The sequence below is a fragment of the Xiphophorus couchianus genome, chromosome 11 (genome assembly GCF_001444195.1).
Source record: "Xiphophorus couchianus chromosome 11, X_couchianus-1.0, whole genome shotgun sequence".
Classification (NCBI taxonomy): domain Eukaryota; kingdom Metazoa; phylum Chordata; class Actinopteri; order Cyprinodontiformes; family Poeciliidae; genus Xiphophorus; species Xiphophorus couchianus.
The window spans coordinates 8,792,386-8,811,720 of record NC_040238.1 but is presented as its reverse complement, the minus strand read 5'-3'; the positions used below and the strand labels follow the sequence as shown (position 1 = coordinate 8,811,720).

Below are 19,335 nucleotides of genomic sequence, written 5' to 3'. Positions count from 1 at the left end.
TATTTTGAGCTCTGGGTTCTAATACCAACCTTGATCGATTTGGATGGTCCAGCATGTTGCTTGGACTTTAAAAACCAGGACACTGGAAACGATCATCTTACCATTGACATCTACCTGATACTGACTGTAGCTAATATTTTGTTTTCTGTATGTTTATTGACATTTGTAAGAAATGCCAATAATGTGTTGAATTACCTTCTTAGCCTTTTTACGATTTAGTGAATCCATAAGTTATTTTCTTTCTGCTAAAAACAGCGAGTCCATAACTCCATCAGTAAAAAGCCAGAATGATTGGCTTTTAAAATTCTAAAATTTCATCTAAAATAAAGACTGTTTAGTTGTTAAAACTATTTGATCATTTATTAGATTATTCCCCCCCCCTTATTTTTAACTTCTTTTTTAGCTTATTATTTATAATCTATAATTTCTTATTTCTTGCTTTTTATTTTTTTCCTTAGAATTATCATTAATAATAATTGATTATTTCTTTTTCATTTATTATTTTATCCGTATTATTATTAATATTATAATAAAACCGTTGTATCATTTGACTAGATCACAATATGGACTCACCCTATTTTAGAAATAAGAAATAAACATTTTTTCATAAATTAGTAATTATTTTTGCAATTATTTGTCTTTATTAATACTAACATGCATAATATTTATTTCGAATTTATTAATATTTAAATTTCATTATACAATAGTTTCCATAATTGTATTTTATATTTAAAAAAAAAGATGATTCCATAACTTTATCAAGACAAAGCAGCTTCAGTTCTTAAATATTTCTGTTTTTTCATGAATCGCTATTATATTATTCATTAAATGAGTTTTTATTAATAGTAAAAGCTTTTCTCAGGAGTGATGGGAGACACATACCAAGAGACCAATCATGTCAACCTAAACCAGTCTGCGCCTCTGGTGCTGCGTCCTTGGAAAACCCCCTGCTGGCGGTTTGATTTGTATTCCCATCCAGCAGGCAGGCAGGCAGGCGGAAAGTCAGAGTCACGAAACACTGATGAGAGAAGAGGGACAGACTGGATGAAGCAGAGGCAGGGGAGGAGTCCTGCTGCCAAGGTGAACCTTTAAAGCTGCGTGTTTATACGGACGTGCCGAACAGAAGCGGAGCCGCGGATCGCGCGCCTGTCCCCGGGGTGACGGTCAGAGTGCAGCCGCTGGAATAACCTCACAGACACGGAGCCGTCTTTGCTGGAAGGACGCGTTATTTTTTTTATTTTTATTTTTTCCCCGCGTGTTTGTGGACATTTTGGGGCATAAAGTTCGCCGCCATGGAATGAGTTGAGTGGTCTACTCCGTCGAGAGCAGCGGAGGGATTCAAGGTGAGTTTCTCCACAGTAACAGGAGGTTTATTACCTGAGCTGCCTCATTATTAGATCGTCTCATCATCATGTTTGCTCTCAGTGTCAGGATGACAGAAGAGACGCTGAAAGGAGTCTCAGAGGGTTACATAATGTAAAAAACTCAACCAGGCTGACTGAAGGATGATTTTATGCCACATTAAATATGACTTATGGGCAGGGCTGATCTGAGGTTGTATGGAGCCTTAGGCAGAATCTGATTTGGGGCCCACTTCCTGTTCATAACCACCACTGACTGTGTTTTTATTGGAATACAATTTAATTAGCTGAGCTTAAAGGCAATTATTAATAAATTGTTATTGTTTGCTAAGATGGATTTTAAACAATTCAAAAATATTTAAATTAATCTATGCTGAGTTTTTTAAAAAATATCATTCTTACTCTTAACAGGGTTCATACATTTCCCCACATTAAAATTCAAGCACCCTTTAAGCATTTCCAAAGTTAGTTTTCAAACTTTTACGGCACCACACTTTGTCTTCTTTAGTTTATTTGTATTGTTTTTAGCCGCCAGTTTCAATTCACTTATATGACATAATTTATTACTGTTATTAATAATGTCCTGTGATATTACATACATAGCAGGGATAAAGTAAGCTAAAATATAACAAAATGTAACAACATTTGGAAAAATTTCTCACACACATCACATTTGTTTCGTCTGAGAACAAAACAATTTTAACAAAAAAAAATCCCAATTTCATTCACTTTAATGTATAAAACATAAGACCACCTATTTTCATTTATACAGATCAATAACTCACTGAGTATAATAAATGTTCATTACATTGAACAAATCGTTTGTGTTCAGGCAAATTATCTTCCTGCTCAAACTAAATACTTAGATGCAATATTAATAATCATTTGACTTTCTGTAAGGAGTCCTTTCTCCTAAAAGAATTATTACAACTTTATTAGAAAACTGCAGATAGAATATCAAGTACTTTCAAGGACGATTAATCATGATTTGTCTATTCTTGAAATAATCGTCAACTAATTTAGTTAATCTAGTTCATCATTAACTAGAGCGTACAGACCCTAAGAAAGGCAATTTGCCTAAAGAGCACACTGAAAACAGTAATTAGGCCAAAGCTGTGCAAAAATGTATACATTTAGCATTTTAGGTAATAAGAAACAAACAAACAAAAAAAACTACAAATGATTAAGCATACACTAAAGGAATGCCATATTACTGTACTTTAGGCAACAAAGTGTTTATTTTGTTATTTTTTTAAAAGGAATAAAATGGTTAATTTGCATTTTCTTAATGTTTTTGTAATATTGTATAAAAAATCTTAAAAGGTTAACTGAAATATTTGCAGATTGTGCCAATTTTTTCTTATTAATCCAAGCAGAACCTTTCCTGTATATTTTTCTAAAACATTATCTCCTAGGAATTCCAGCTAAGTCTGTATATAAACTCATAAAATAAAACACAATTTAACTTTACTGTATTCGTTTAGGAGGTCCAGAAAAGATTTAGGATTTTAAAACCTTGAAAATTCAGGAAAATCAAAGATTAAAAAAAACAAAAGAGTCCAGGAAATGACACTTAGAGAACTGTCATAAAATATTGGCATATTTCTTCACTGCCTGCATCCCTAAAACTCTACATGAGGAGGATAAGGCAAAAAAAAAATCAGATCAACAAATCCATCAGCTGGAGAACAACATGGATCTTGGAATTATAATCCCAAATTTTAAGTGAAATTTGACGTGCTGTGGCCTAGAGCCTTCAGGTAAGGACACAGATCCACCTTAAAACAAAGAGACTCCTGGTTTTGAATCCTGGCTGACATGTGAAGCTCTGTTCGTAGAAGCAAGACTTGTTGATCCACTGATTTCACGCATGTGGTATTACATCCCAAGCAATCAATGTGATATTAAAGCACACCCTGTCAAAATCCTTCTAAAACAGATGTAGAATTGTTTTTAACTTGTATTTTCTTGAGCAACGTGAGTAAAGAAAACATCCAGAAATCCCATCCCTGACCAGCAGGAGGCAGTAATGCTGGGATTAGCAATGCAACAGAGTAAGGAACATTCTGAGGGATTCTCTAAAGAAATTTGCCTGTCTTTTTAAACATTTACTTTTAAAAAAGGGAGAGGGGATCTGGTCAAATAAGTTTACCAGAAGACAAAAAAATATCTCAGATGGGCTGCATCTAACGATTATTTTAGTAATAATTATTCTATTGATTATTCCTACGATTACCCGATCAATCAGATAAAAAAATTGTGAAATGTAGCAGATTTTTCATTTGACCACTTCATTAGAAATACATAAAAAATGCAAATAAACAAATAATTTGTAGTACATGTAATACTCAAAATTCTGCTTCTTAAAACCAATGTTTGAAATGTTTTAAAACTATTTAAGTTTGAAATTGAATAGTTTTTGACTAATTCCATAGCCAGTATGTATAGAGAGCTGTAGCTTCTCTGATCTGTTGAAAGGATTTGATACACCATATAAAACGGTCCTGTCATTTCAAGCAGATATACAGAGGAGCCACCAAAACACTCACATCACACCATTTAATGCTTCTTGTCACTCTGAAAAATCAAGTCTCTATCAGTTCACTTGAGATACATCAGGTAAAGGGGGGACACAAGGCTGGTCTAAATAGCATCAGCATGTGGCTTAGCTGCGGTTTTGCTGCACATGTGTAGGTTTACGAGTGTAGAATGCTGTGGGTTATAGAGGAAATAAACAGAAGCTCCGTTCCACATCAGCACCTACAGATTGAAATACCAGCAGCGGTTCGACCTCACAGGATGAGTCACAATTTTTGTAAAGTACAACGGGCACCACCATACGAGTCCTTAGGGAGGCTGCAGGGATGGGCAATGACACCAACACTTCCACTCCTGCTATAAATGTTTCTGTAATAGAGTGGAAGAGTCCAGTCCAGAGAGGAAAACACTTCAGTTAGATGAATGTGCTTCAGATTGATGAAATGTCATATTTTCAGCTTAACCTACACTCATGATGTGGAATAATCCCAAGCAACAGGGCAACACATACACTGATTGTCTCTGCAGCTCCTTGCAACCCTGCTGTGACTTTTTAATTCTTCAAAAATAGACAAACAAGATTATTTACAAGATTATTAAGATTAATAGTTACAAGATTATTTTTATAGGTAAAATTAAGCAGATATCTTCTGAGATCAGCCAAAATGTGGTGGCAAAACCAGGAACAAGTTGCCACATTGGAAACTGAGAAAAAAAGATAAAATCTTCCAATTTGTGAGAAAATAGTGATTTCAGTTGTTTTGTTTTGTTTTTGCAAAATACATTATTTGAAGTTAAAAAAAACAATCCATGCTTTAATTACTAGGTCCTCATGAGTTTTTCATTCTGTGCACTGTCACTCCATGTGCTTTTACGAGTTTCTGTTGTGCGTTTGGTTTCAGAAAGACGGTCAGGCCATCACCCGCCCCACAGAGCTGTCTCGCTGTCTAACTGTGATATCTGCCGCACTCCTCCTGAGAATCGCGGTAAGACAGCAGGAGTGTTAAGACACAGGGTCCATTGGACTCAGCAAGCTTTACCTTCTTCACGTCTTGCGGGGATCGCACCGACCTCACGTGCGCTTTCGCCCCTCGCTGTCTGACCGTGATGTCACGCTCCTCCTGAGCGTTGCACCAAGAGGTTAAACCTGGACCAAGTCCAGATAATTGATGTTTTTGTATCTGCCTTTTAAACAAGCTCTTCCCTTGCACTCAGCCACACTGCTTCCCACTTTCTCTGTTTTGATGTCGGCCAGTTAAGTCATCAACAAGCATTACCACAGTTAGCTGATAGTCTGCAGATCTCTATCGTATGCCAATTTTCTATAGTTTCTACCATATACTGTATGTATCACATGCTTTTGTTTGGCTTTCAGGCAATAAGTTACAAGTTACAAGTACAAGTAAGCACATGGCTCATTAACATCAGCAACACATCACTGAGTAACGGGCTGCTGGGAAAAAAAAGATGTAGGAGATGACAGCATCCGAAAAAAACCAAAACAAAGCCAGGTCTACTTATTTGGTCAGAGGCACAAAAATACTTTTTAGATTCTAACAAAATGAGTTTGAGAACTTTTATTGTTTTGAGAACATAATTAAAATACATAGCATGCCACTCTCACACAGATCTGAGCCTGCACTGCTGCAGCAGTAATGAGTACAACATGACAGTTGTGAGCAATGGTGTGCTCTGCTCTGACTAACTTCATCTAGTAGCTGTAATACCTAAAATAAAATTATTTACATCAGGCTTTCTTCAGGCTGAAAGAAAACATTATCTAACATGTACATGTTTATTGTTTTCTTTTGTATTTTGGCATGGTTTAATTCCACTTCAGGTCAAGGTTCACAGAAAACTATTTTGTGACAAAGGCTCACAAGATACACATTTGTGGAACAGACAGATCCTGATAAAAAAAATATATACATTTCTTTTTTTAAGGTTTTGTTGTCTCTAGTGGCCTTTCTTTGAAAGTAATTTGACAAGAAAGAGGGAGAAGACTTTCAGCAAATGTCACCAGGCCGGGAATCGAACCTGTGACCACCGCCACAAGGACTAAGGCATCAATACATGGGTCATACTGTGCCCCTGCACCACCACAGCACCCCATATATATACATTTCTAACTAGTTTTGGACAATATAGCAGAAAAACGTTTAACTTATTAAGAAAATGATTTGACTGATAAGCCTTTCATATTAGTCAATATCAGTAATTATTGATAGTTTTTTGTTAAACTGTTAACTGTGATAGACTGTTTTATCCAGTTTCCTCTTGAGATGTTGTACTTATATTCTCCTTTCACTCCGTTTTTATTTTTAAGCAGTTACGAGACGCAGTGGCAAAACTGCTACTGCGCAAGTTACTCAATAGGTTGTTGCTAGAGTGACTAACCTATGCTAAACCCTTCCCAGAAACCAGACAGACACACAAAGTTTGGTATAAAAATATCTGAAACAAATGTTAACACCACCGTCTCCACAGAAAGTCAGATCTGGACAGATAGAGGTCTATGGCCTAATTACCGTCTGTCTGTTTGGGGTTGTTGACATGGAGCCCAGCGGGAACTTCTGTGTTCAGAATTAATCCTTAAACTGAACAGAAGAGTCTGTGAATCACTGTGTAGAAACAGGACAGAAATTTCAGGATTTGCTGTTGTTCATTAGATTTAGTTTTGTGCTTTTATGACTTAAAAAACGTTTATCCATTTGTTGTCAATATCCGCTTCTCCTTGCATGGTTGCTGGTGCCCATCTCCAGCTGGAGGCGGGGTACACGACAAACAGATTGCCAGTTCAATCCATGGCAACATAGAAACACACAAGACAAGCAACACTCATAAGTGTTAATCCATTAATCAAACAGACTGGAACCCGCTCCAAAAGCAGGACATGGACTACAGCACAGAGCATTCTGAAATAAAAAAATTAAACAAAAACAAGCAGAAGCACAAGAGTCTAGTGCTACCGGGAAAAATGGCTCATGGTCTTTTACCAAATGCAAAAGAGAAATCCTACAGTCGCTAAAGTCTGACGCCACTCCATTTTTGTTCATATTTCATGATAAGGGATGTTGCGCTCAGTGTCTTCTTCAGTGGTTCTTGGTTCAGGTGAGGGTGGGGAACAGGTTTTTCAAATAGTTTGGTCTGTTTGACAGTGTGAAAGCGAACCGCAGCAAATGTTGCAATTTTGATCTCCATTCCCCTTAAAGGGGCAGTATCGTGTAAAATCGACTTTTTTGAGCATTACATCATGTTTTAATGTTATGACCAGTTTAATATGCTACACAGAAACATGCAAGACAAGCAACAATCAGTCAACAGTTGTGTTTTTGAACTCTGGGAAGAAGTGGAGATGGCCAGAGAGAACCCAGATTTGTTTTTATCCTAACCTGAACTTCATAATTTTGAGACGTAAGCTTCCAATTACCTCCTTCACTTTGGATATTTTATCTCAAAGCTCCTCTGTGGGCATGAATCTGATCAAAGCAGCTAAATGGTTTGTCTCTATTCCTCGCTATATCAGAAATGTTTGTTTCTGTTCGCAGAACGGCTGGAGAATGAAGAGTCCCGCCGGGATCTAAGGGGGAGGAATTCGGCTTCCCGACGGTGTGGGGGAGACCCCCGACTCCCTGAAGGGACCAGCTGTTGGGCTGCGTGCGGATGAAGGCATCACTTCTGTGGGTTTTTGCGCTTCTGATTGGATGTCGCCTCCATTCAACCCTCCAAAGATCACAACCTGAAAGAAGACCATTTGTTTTTTCTCTGACAGGAAAATGTTTTCAGTCGTGTGGATCCTGCAGAGCGCCGTGGGGGCTATAAGTGGTTGTTTGCTGTGGAAATGAGGAGGAAAGACAGATTTTGTCTTTGATTCTTTAGAAATAGGCCAACTGAAATGATTAATCGTTTTAATTATGATTCACCGAGCAACTCATGTAGTAATCGATTAATCATTAACTGGAGTATACAGTATAGAAAAAAGTTATTTGCTGAAATAGCATTTTCAGTAATTAAGCCAAAACTGTACAAAATATGTACATTTGCATTTAGAACAAAAATCCTTTGTAAATATGTTCTACACAGAACTCCTTCAGTGGCTCAGTTCAGGCTTCATCTGGTTCAAATTTTGTAAACAACAAAATCTTTTAAGCTCCTTTGCTATTCAGTTAATAATCAGTTAATGCAAAGAAATAGTCAAATTGCACATCATCAAGCTGTTTGATGTTTTAGGCAATAAAATCTTTATTTTCTTATTTAAAAGGGAAGTGAATTTGTTAAGTTGCAACTTTTATAGCATTTCTAATATTGCATAAAAAAGGCTTAAACATGCTTAAAGATCTTAAAAATATGCCAATTTTTTATCTGATTAATTGTCCGAATAATCAATTACTAATATAATTGCTAGTTGTAACCCTATGAAATAGCAGAATTTTGAGGAGAGCAACATAAACCTCGACTGCTTTTAAGAATTTGATCAGCTGTTAACACATTCAAAACTATAACATGGAATGTTTTTAGCTGTTATAATAATGTCCATCACAAACATTCGTCCTTATTTTAATTTGATACTTTGACTTATATCAGTCTTCAAACATGTGACGTTTGGGGTATTTTTCAATCTGTCTCAAGCTTTATGAACTTGGATGGTCTGTTCTCCCTTTCATTGTTGTGAAGAACATTTTTTATCTCCTAAAACCATTTTTTATCTCCTAAAAACATCTTTTATCTCCGAAAAACTTTTCTTATCTCCTCGGGCGGAGAATTCACTACTCTTCTTTTCACCGCCATGGTGATGTCCCAGGGCACCTACACCTTCCTGGCCTGTTTCGCTGGCTTCTGGTTGGTCTGGGCCCTCATCGTCATGCTGTGCTGCTTCTGCAGCTTTTTACAGCGCCGGCTGAAGCGGCACAGAGAGGACAGACTCAGAGAACAATGTTTGCAGGCCGTGGAGATGGAGCCGCTTTCTGCTCATCCTGCCGGATACCCATCGGCGCCGCCACCGGCGCAGCCTCCGCAGGTGCAGAGGGAGCCGCCACCGCAGATCTGCCCTTCCCAGATGCTGGCGGCGCCCGTCGCTCTGCCGGTTCCTCATCCGATGCCACAAGCCAACTGGGTCAGCATGCCAGGTAATGTTTCCAGGAGTGGCATGAGTGAGAACTTAAAAGCAACGTTTTATGTCCAGAAATTTGTTTCAGCACAGCTCTCTTGGGCTGGATTCACACCAGCCTTGTTTATTCACATTACTTGAACTCTAGTTCATTTGTCTGGAAAGTCTGGTTTGTTTCAGGAGGTGTAGATGCAAAAAAAGTAAACTCTGGTCCGCCAAAAAGCTTGGGTCTTGGTTTGGTTGAAGTGAACTCTGGTGTGGTTCGAATGCATATGTGAACGCCAAGCAAAACGGAGACCGCTACAAAAGCAGGAAGCGAACTAAATTGCAGGGCATTCTGGGTAGATACAACCAAAGCAAACGTGTGAGTCTAGAGCTAGTGGGACAAATGGCTTGTGGCCTTTTTCCAATGACTAGAGAAATCCTACGCCTGCTAAAAGCAGACACTACTCCGTTTTTGTTTACATTTAGAGATAAAGGAAATTGTGCGCAGTGTCCTCTCTAGAGGTTTTCATGTTGTTTCCCGCAGTACTTCTTGATGCAGCGCCCCCACAGGCGAGGAGGGGAACTGTTTTTTCAAAGCGTTTGGTTCATTTGACATAGTGCAGTGTGAAATCTCCACTTTGGAGCTGCATTGTTAAAGGGTTAATAGAGAAATGTTGTGATGACATTCTGAAAGCAATCAGCATAGTGGTCACTACAGTGGACAGCTATCTAAAAGCCATTTTCTTGTGCTTCCTGTGGATTTTTATGTTATAAATGCACACAGACCACTGAAGTGGACATTAATGCATCATAAAATATACCATCAACTACTGGCCATCAGCTGCAAATGCAAGAAATTATTTTTGTTAAATACAATATGGCCGACAGACAAAAAAGCATGAGAACTGACCCGGTCCCTCCTTCTACTGTAGACGACTCTTGCAAGTTAAAAAAAAAATTGTGACATCAGATAACCCCTAAGGAACAATACTACTGATGTATTTTTCAAATAACAACTTTGTATTTGGACAAAATTACGATTGATCACATAGAAAATTATATATATTTTTACAAAAAAATTTTCCTACCTTTTTTTATGCCTTAAGATTTTTTTTTTTTTAAATGGAAAAAAAATTCTGACACAAAGGATCATAATTCATGCATGAAAGGGTTAAAGAGACAGAGGCCCCATTTAAGTCATTAAATTGCAAATTTATTTTACGTTATGTTTGATCTTTAAAGTATTTTTATATCAACTGAAAGTAACATAGTTACTTGATGATGCTATAAAATCGCACTATGTCTGTCATGAATATACATAATAGTGCCCCTTTAAAAGACAGTTGAACGCAAATGGAGGCTATGATCCTAACATTTGTATTTGTGGAAATGTTATAAAACTATCACAAAAAGTGTAAGTAAAATACATTCAAAGTTGTGTTTGTAACGAGACAAAATGTCCTAAAGTTGAGCAGTTTGAAAACTTTTGCTAGGTGTATTTATCTAGATCTTTACAAGATCAGAATTTCACCCACAAACCTTACATTTCCAGTTTACCGTCATTTCATGTTGGCCTCTTGAAGATTAAACTTTAAACATGTAATAACGCTGCATCACGCACAATCAGATTCTGGTTTCTTTGGGCATCTCAGGCCCCCCCAAAGGGCGTCATGATGACAGCTGCAACTGAGGCGTGGGTGTCGGCTGTGGATGCTGACCGTTGACAGAGTGAGTGACAACATGGTCTGAACCCCAATTTGATGTAGGAAGTAGCAGGGAGTCAGCAGAGCAGATTTGCACCAGTGCCACTGAAACCTCTCAAGCATTTTATTATTCTCTCAATGAAAACCTTCTGAGATTGTTGTTTCAATTGTTTTAACCAATTGGAAACAAATATCATTTTAAGGTACTTTGAAACAAACAAAGCAATTCATAAGAATATTTCCCTCCTTCACACACCAAAATCATGAGCAGTAAGTAGAAAATTTTAATCCTCAGACGTTCCTTTTCCCTGCCAGCCTAAAGCATAACTGCAGCTTTTTAATCTAAATTTATTCATGAGATTTAGGCATTGCTTTACCTTCCCCTTCCTCACAAAGGTAAAAACTCTGTTTCTCAGAAGGAATTCAGCCTTAAAAAACCACAATCCCAAGCAGTCTGGCATGCAAAGAATCCAGAAAATAAAAATGCAGAGACGTAGCAAAATAATTGAATAGCTGGTGTGCAGCATTAAATACGAAGCAACTCATACATTTATCATTAATCATTCAGCATTATTCACCACCGGACAAAATATATGTTAAATACTGATGAATTCATGGTCATCTACAGAGTAAAACAGAAATAAACAGACTGATAAAGTAAGACTTGCTAATCCTTTTAGAACTCTGGATGATACTAACAAAACAAGAAGAGAAAAAGGAAATGAGAAACTTAAAGAAACTCCTGTCAGAGGTGTATAATGAGCAGAGAATCATAAAGAGGATAAAACAAAAGCCTGGAGTCTTGCTCACAAGGCAGACTGATGAAGAGCTCCAGTAACCAGGCAGCAGCACGAATAAAGCTGCACAATTCAGTTGTAGATTATGCGAATAAAAGAGAGCTGTGGAGATGCTCTGATCTCAAATTTTTAAGGGGGAAGAGGGAAATCTGCACCTCTGAGGAAATTAGGCTTCTTGTTCTTCTGTATATCATTTCAGTGCTGATGTTCAAGGCTCCAGTGAGCTGGTTTAAATCAGCAAAGAAATATATTAATGCCCTCACAGCTTAATATTTAACACTTCATAGTTAATCGGCCAGCAGGGGAAGGAAGAAGAGAAGGAAGTTGTGATTTTCCTTGCAGAGATTAAGACAACAGAAGTTATTGGACTGTAAAGTCCTTCAAAATGCAAAAGAAATGGAAATGAAGAAAAAACATTAAAAAAAGAAGAAAAAAAGAAAAAAAAATCTAAATTTAAAAGCGTGCAGCTGCTGCCTGAAAACAGTGAGCAAACCAACTTCCTGCTGTCTTGTTGTGGAGGTGAATTCATGACGGAAGAATATAAGAAAGAAGAAGCTGCTTAGTAATGGAAGAGTGTGGCTAAAACATTGGTTGCTATGGCAATTTCAACCTTTTCAAATCAAATTTTGCAACTCAAACTGTCCAAGGTTCTTCTTCATAGATGCTCATGGTTGTGGGCAGGAAGGATCTCCTGTAGCAGTCTGTATTACAGTGACTCTGAAAAAGCCTCTAATTGAAGAACCTCCTTTGTAAATGACAGTAGAATGGTCAGCGTCGTTCGTAATTTTCTTGATTTTATAAAGAATCCTCCAGGGTCCACTGAGTATTTCTATTTGGGAATGGAAGTCTGAGGAGTACAGAGTGAAAAGAAATCAGGCAGGAACAGCTCCCTGTGGGGCTCCTGACCACCTGGTTACACACCCAAAGCATTGGTCTGTTCATCCAGGTGATTGTTGAGACCTCCACCTGTGTCTTCTGGAATTTCTGACCAAGTAAATCAGGATAAATTATGTTAAACGTTCTGGAGAAATCAAAGGGCGTGATCCTCAGGGCTGTCTGCTTTGTCCAGATGACAGTGGGTTTGTTGAATCAGTATATGATGTCATTCAATGCCATTGTCAATTAATTGTTAACTGTTGTATACACTCAGCAAGGTCAATTGGTGAAAGGACAGGAAGAGCAGTAATTAAACCAATACTGTTAAAAAATATTGATACATGTGCTTTTAAGATAAAAATATAAATAATCTGTACATATATTGTAAAAAAGAACTAATCAAGAGGTAGTTTTAGCTCCACTAGGCTCAAAATATGTTAAAAAATCTATTAAGCACCTTTTGCTATCCAATTCTTAATTTGCTAATGTAAAAAATAGTCAGCAGGTCAGCCCCCCCGGTACTGATATTAAATGAAGCAAAGTTGAGCTTTTCACATGGTGGAATGATATTTGTATCTGGAGATTCATCCTTTGCTACAAATGATTAAGTGTACACTACAGGAATGCCACATTATAGCATTTCAGGCAACAAAATATTTCCTTGCGTGAAAAACAATTATTTAATGTATTTCTAACAGTGAATAAAAAAGGCTTAATTGGTTAAAAAAATCTGCAGAATGTGCCAGTTTTTTTGTCTGATTACTTAATTAGCCAAGAGAATAATCAATTACTGAAATAATCATTAGTTGCAGCTCTACTTCACAGAGACACAAACATTCAGGCGAGGTTGCGTTATTAACAGTAGCTCCTAGATTGCCATCATCTGTCCATCAGACTAAATCTGTGATTGTCTCTGTGGACACAAACGTCCACCTTGATGTCGGCGCTGCTGATGTCTCCATGCTAATGTTTATTTCAAGCCTCTGTGGCAGCTGCTCGTATTGTTCGCCGTGGCACGTTCGACATGAGAAACAATGAGGCTGGGTTCCTGTAGGTGTCTGTCAGCCCTGACGGGGGAGGTGATGGACTGCAGCCAGGTACACAAACATACACAAAACACATTTGCATCCATAAATACACCCAGCTCCATGGCAACAGTTCAGCAACCAGCTGTTAGTTTCCAACAGTGAGTGTACAGTAACTGTGCACAGGTCCTGAGAGAACTCATGTGGGTTGAAGCTGCTGCAATTTATCCTCATGTTTGGTTTCCAAAAATTTCACAAAAATCAGACTTATTCAAAAGATTATCTCCCTTTAAAATGTTGTCTTTGTTCCATATGTTGTTTTCTGATTGCAGATAAAGTTGAAAATTCAGACTGACGTGGCCTATTGAGACTAAATTGTTGATTCCCTTAAAACCCCACTCAGCTCATTCAGACTAGCTGGCAGCAATTAGCAAACATGTGCTGTGTTTACTAATTAGTATGTGTTTATAGCTACTTCTTTAATGAGAAGTAGCTCATTTATGAACTCAAATTTCTTTTAAGTCAAAATTAATATGGACATAATTTTTACAAGGAAACATAATTACTTTATTGTGCTGTAAAGTGGCACCATGTGCATGGATAAATATGTAATACCTCTCCTTTAAATGTTGAAGTCAACCATTACTACATCCAGATGGATGATGTAATGGTTGCATTATTTTAGGCATCATTTTAGGCTCCAATCTTAACTGACATATGGCTAAATAAAATAAAGGAAAAATAATATTGCATGGGTTTCAGACCTTCATTTAAATTTTAAGCAGTTTTAGTGTTGTAGTTTTACAGTTGTAGCCACCTTTGCACCTTTCATTGAAGCTTCCGCTACAGCTCAGGCACAATAATCAACCTTCTTCTATGTCCATCTGACTCCACACACTAAAATCCTGCAGAAAGCCCTTGAGCTGAGCTGAAAAGAATAGCACATAAGAAAGGACCAGGACTCTACAGTTGAGAAACATTGTGAGAAGTGAACTAGCCAAGGATTTCTCTCTTTGTGTGCTCTCACCATGTGAAATGCTCCAGGACCAGACTAAGTGATGTCCTACTGGGGCTGTACAAAGACTTACCAGCAGGGGTGCTGATGAGTGTGGCACAGCAGAATTCGTTAAACACATGAGAGTTTATGAACTCCATGTTGCACATTGTCACTCCTTGCCAGGACTTTCAGTGTGGAAGCAGGAAGTAAAGATCCAACTTGGCTCAAGCAAACAAAAATAAATTATGACTAGTATACAACGAGTCATATCCCAAAGGATGGACAGTATAAAAAACTTTAACCTGTGAAAAGAATGACACAAAAACCCTGACAGAGCTCTGCAAAAAATAAAAAGAATCTGTGAAAACTGTTTTCTTGATCTTGTCAGAGCGCAGAAAAAAAACCCACATGTGAAATCACAGCCTCTGTCACTCATTCACTACACTCCATTGTATATAATAAACAGTGTTAGTCAGTCATGAGCAATAAGTGGAGATCTCAGCCATCATCAGCACCGAGCTGTTTCATAACTTCGCATGCTCACCTCCATATCGTGTGGGTTTGTTTGGCATTTTGCTCCCGCTGTGGGAATATCTGAGTGTGCGCCGCAGAAAAATACTGGATGACAAACTGCTAAACAAACAGTCAGACCAAAGGAATATGGAGAGCTGGGGTGCAGTTACAGAGTGATGAGACAAAGAACAAATCTGGATGCTTAGGAAAGATGGAGAGGGAGCTTGAGATCAGAGCAGCAAATGAACATGCTGTCATGTGTAACCCAGCAGGCAACAGGTTTATGATCGGTGTCCCAAAAACGCAGCATGTTTGCACACAGATGTCGCTGCAGCCTCGTTCTTGGTGCACGCAATGCTTCATTTTGTACCACCTCAGGAAAACTCTTTTCACGTTGCAATCATGGAGTGTTGTTTAGAAAATTTAAAGCAGAAAAAAATATTTAAAATGTCTTGTAAGAAGGCAAATGGATCTTCAAATAGCAACCTTGGGGTGCCATTTGCAGTCCTCTGAATTTAGTCCAGCAGAACTTTCTTTTAATGTTTGGTACAACACAAAGTATTCATCATTTATCAAACATCATTAAGTTTTGTGCTTTCATCTCATCCATTCAGCAATTTTTATTCTAAAGCACCAATTCATTAAACCTGACCAAATATCACAAGCACTTCAGAAGAGTGATCCATGTGCTCTTCAGTTTCCTCTAGGGACTTGGCCTTGGAGGGGAGGATAGGAGGAGATTGTAGGGATGTCTACATTGATTGCCCCCATTTCTTTAATTTTGGGTGATTGATGATTGGTCGATACTTACATGTGAACCCAAACTTATCCACCGATGTTTTCTTCAACCATAAGGGTTTGAGAGAGGGCTACGTTTCACAATACTCAGCCTACTGTTGCCAACTTGGCAACTTTTCTGCTCTATTTAGGACAGAAACAAATTGGTGCTTTTTAAATATCGATGACTGGCCAGAAAAATGAAACTGGTAGAACATATTTATTTTCCATTATCCAAATAATTCAGTAAAAATAATAATTCAGTAAAAAAATTGAATTATCAGGGGTTTTTTTTACTGATAATTTGGTATAAAAAAAACCCCCTCATCTCTTATTAAGCACCTTTTACTGTCCAATTATTAAAAAGAATCACCAGATCAGCCCTACACTGTTGACGTTGAATCAAGCAGAAAGAGCTGAACTTTTCACATATTAATGTTAGAAGTATTTTTTTGTTGTTGTATATGGGCTATGGTTTTATAAAACATTCAATAAAAGAATGTTATTGCATTTCAGTCAATAAAATGTTTAAAGGATCTGAATTAACTTATTTGTATCTTTTAATGTTTTTCTAATTTTCTACAAAATAAATTTAAGTGGTTAAATGAAACAACTGCAGAATGTTCCAAATTTTTATATTTGATTAATCTTCAGAGTAATTGATTACTAAAATAATTGTCAGTAGCAGCCATATTGAGGAATTGTATGCCTGATCCGTCTCTAAGCCAGTCTTTTCTCTCTTCCAGACACAGATGTATTTGGGAAGCCACCTTGCTATGAGGATGCGGTCCTGATGGAGGACCCCCCTCCACCCTACAGCGAGGTCTTGGCTGACCCTCGAGGGGGGACGTACCTGAAGCCCGGCCCACTCCGGGGAGCACCGCTGCCTTCCAGGGAAAACCCCCACCTGCCTCCGGTCGTCACATCCGAGACCAGCAAGCCCCCAGTGGCCACCGTGTTCCCTGACAGAGGTTACTCCTCGCTAATCCGCCTGCCTTCATCCCAGCGCTGGGACTCGTTGGGTCACCTCCTGTCCAACATGGACCTGAACAACAGCCTGACCCCACCGGGGGCACGCTCGCTTCAGGTGGCCAACACCGCCGCCATGGCGACCATGCCGCGCAGGGAGTCTAGGACTCATTATGAGAGTATGCAAAGTGAAATACGGGGACTTCAGAGGAGCATGCGGGGATTTCAGGGAGGATTTCAAGGTATTCAGGGGGTTCATAGACTGAGAAGTCTGGAGCCTAGCTGTGGTATGCCAACCGCCTTCCCTTTGCTGGGTCGCAGCACTGCGGTCTGAGCCTGGATCCCTACTGGGAGCATCGTATCACCCAGTAAGAGGAACTGGAAATGAACTCAGGAGTGTACTTACTTAGTTTGCAGAGCTAATGTGTGAGTACAGGAGGACACAAACCAGTTTGTACCAGTAGCTGTGCTTCCATTGATCATGTAATTATGAAATGTGACATTTGGAAAATAAATTTGCTTTAGGGAAATACACCAATTTTGAAAAAAAACTTGTTTTCAATAAAATGTTTTGCCATTAGGATGAAGTGGTTTGTTTGGCCATATCGAAATTGGTTTATTTCGCAAAACTGCATTGGAAACGTTTTTTGGCATCGCATGAGTCACAATCAACAACTGGATGTTGCCACTAGTGCTAACCACAAAGAAGATAATAACATGTTTTTAATAAATTATCGAGTGAACAAACTTACTCACATGTGATTTCAATTGTGCTTCTTATTTAATGGAAACAACACAATTGCAAAATTGTGTTTTTTCAACATTAGCAGAATATTGACAGTTTTGCACACATTACAATTGAAACACAGCTACTGTTGTAGAGCTACAGCGGTGTTCTGCCATCACTTTTGCGGCTGACAGAGTTGAAGAACTTTGGAGGTGCAGAGGAGGAGAGAAGAAGAAGCCATAACGAGGTAAAGATGTGCAACAAACGATCTGCAAATCCAACCTCTCCTGGTCTTTATTTCCATCTCCACCTCCTCTCTCATTCATCCCTGATCCCTGCTTCTGTCTCAGAGCCACCCATTGTACCGGCCTGCTGTTGCCATGGCTCCGGAGAACTGCCTGTTTCCTTTATCTTCTCTGATTTTCTTTGTATCACTCGGCTCACAGTTTGCATCCTCTCAAGTACTGTGAGAATTAAGGCGTAGGAGAAGAGCACACGGTGACCTTCAGTGCGACCCAGACATCGTGTGACACCAAACAGAAGGCCAAGCTTCGTCTAAGAACGGAGAACAACTGCTCAGAATCAAGTGAACTTAGATTGTTGTTTTGTAACTGCTTTGTCATTTTCAGTGCTGTCTTCACCGTCAGTAGAGATTTGTTTTTTAAATTACATGACGTCAGCTGGATCTCTGATACGAAAAGGACCTTTTTCATGTACAGCCATGAAAGACAATCTTTGAAACATTGTTAGAATGCCTTTTTTCTTGTGTAATAAAACATTCTCATCAACAAGGTTTCTCCCCTTTGTCTAGGGAGCAACAAAGGGAAAAGTGACTATATACACTTCCTTTAATAGAACAAAATGCAAAAAAGCATAAATCAATCAGCTAGCTATCCAAATCAACAAGTTTTTCCTTGATTGACTCTAATCAATGATTGGTTACCCAAATATGGAAACATATATATATTTTCATATCCAATACATGCAAACTCATAAAATCTCCCAATATTTGGTCAATAAACGGATCAACCAATGCAACATTTTGAAAAGTTTGTAATTATGGAGTACATGAATAATAATGGATGAAGGATGGAAACTAAACTGGATCTCACCAAACTCTGCAGATGCCTTGGTAACAAGACTTTCATTTGATTCATGTGTATTTGAACAGGAAGAAAACATGAGATTTACTTTTTATGTGAGGAACAAAAACACAGCTTTACTTCCACATTCATCCACCTGACCTTTTAACTTTGGGTAAAAGTAAATAGTCGTGATTTTAAAAAAATCCATCCTAAAAAGCATCGCCTGAGGTGAAGCAACTTTTAAATTTTCTGGCACAAATAATAGAGGCGTTCAGATGAACTTTTCTAACCTACAACAGAAGAATCCCCTGTTGGTTTGCCCTTTAAATGGATCATCAGCAATGATGGGCAAATTCTAGACTACAAAGCTAGATTTGACTTCACAGTCTCAGCCTGTAAGCAACAAACAGAGCAATTTATTTAAATGTCACATGCTCCCCATCCCTCATCGTGTCCCGCTGCTGCAAAATGATGCTCGTTATAAGGTTTTTATCAGGGTGAAGAGGCTCGATCATAATAATATCAGAGACAGTTATTATGACAAAGTAACAGGGAGCAGAATGAGGAGACGGAAGCATGTTGTTGATTAAAGTGACATTTCGTCATTCAATACACAGATACTTTCTGGAAGTAGTGCACAAATGAATAATGTGTTAAATTCACTTATAAATCACCTAATTTGTTATTTTTTCATTAATGTTACAATAATCAATACTCTCCAAAGTTAAAATGAAAGACTCAGTTTGTCAATTTGTATTCAAATATCACTTCATACCTTCATGTTTCCATTTTATACTCGTAAACAACGAGTATAGTTCAACCAATTTGGTTGCAGCAGAGAAACCATTTGACAAGATGATCAAATTTAAAGTTGC

At 38.2% G+C, this 19,335-nt stretch overlaps 1 protein-coding gene across 3 annotated transcripts; it reads left to right on the top strand.

Annotated features, from left to right (window-relative positions):
* Nucleotides 1-920: 920 nt before the first annotated feature.
* On the top strand, nucleotides 921-17,399 carry prr7 (proline rich 7 (synaptic)). 3 transcript variants are annotated; one of them, XM_028032559.1, is made up of 4 exons: nucleotides 921-1,343; nucleotides 7,448-7,579; nucleotides 7,672-9,025; nucleotides 16,426-17,399. In XM_028032559.1, exons 3-4 carry the CDS (start codon nucleotides 8,686-8,688, stop codon nucleotides 16,980-16,982), a joined length of 897 nt encoding a protein of 298 aa, XP_027888360.1. In that variant the 5' UTR covers nucleotides 921-1,343; nucleotides 7,448-7,579; nucleotides 7,672-8,685; the 3' UTR covers nucleotides 16,983-17,399. The 3 variants fall into 3 exon arrangements, with proteins under 3 accessions (XP_027888360.1, XP_027888359.1, XP_027888358.1); XM_028032558.1 differs by adding an exon at nucleotides 4,802-4,885 and having other exon boundaries at nucleotides 7,448-9,025; XM_028032557.1 differs by having other exon boundaries at nucleotides 7,448-9,025.
* The last annotated feature ends 1,936 nt before the right edge of the window (nucleotides 17,400-19,335 follow it).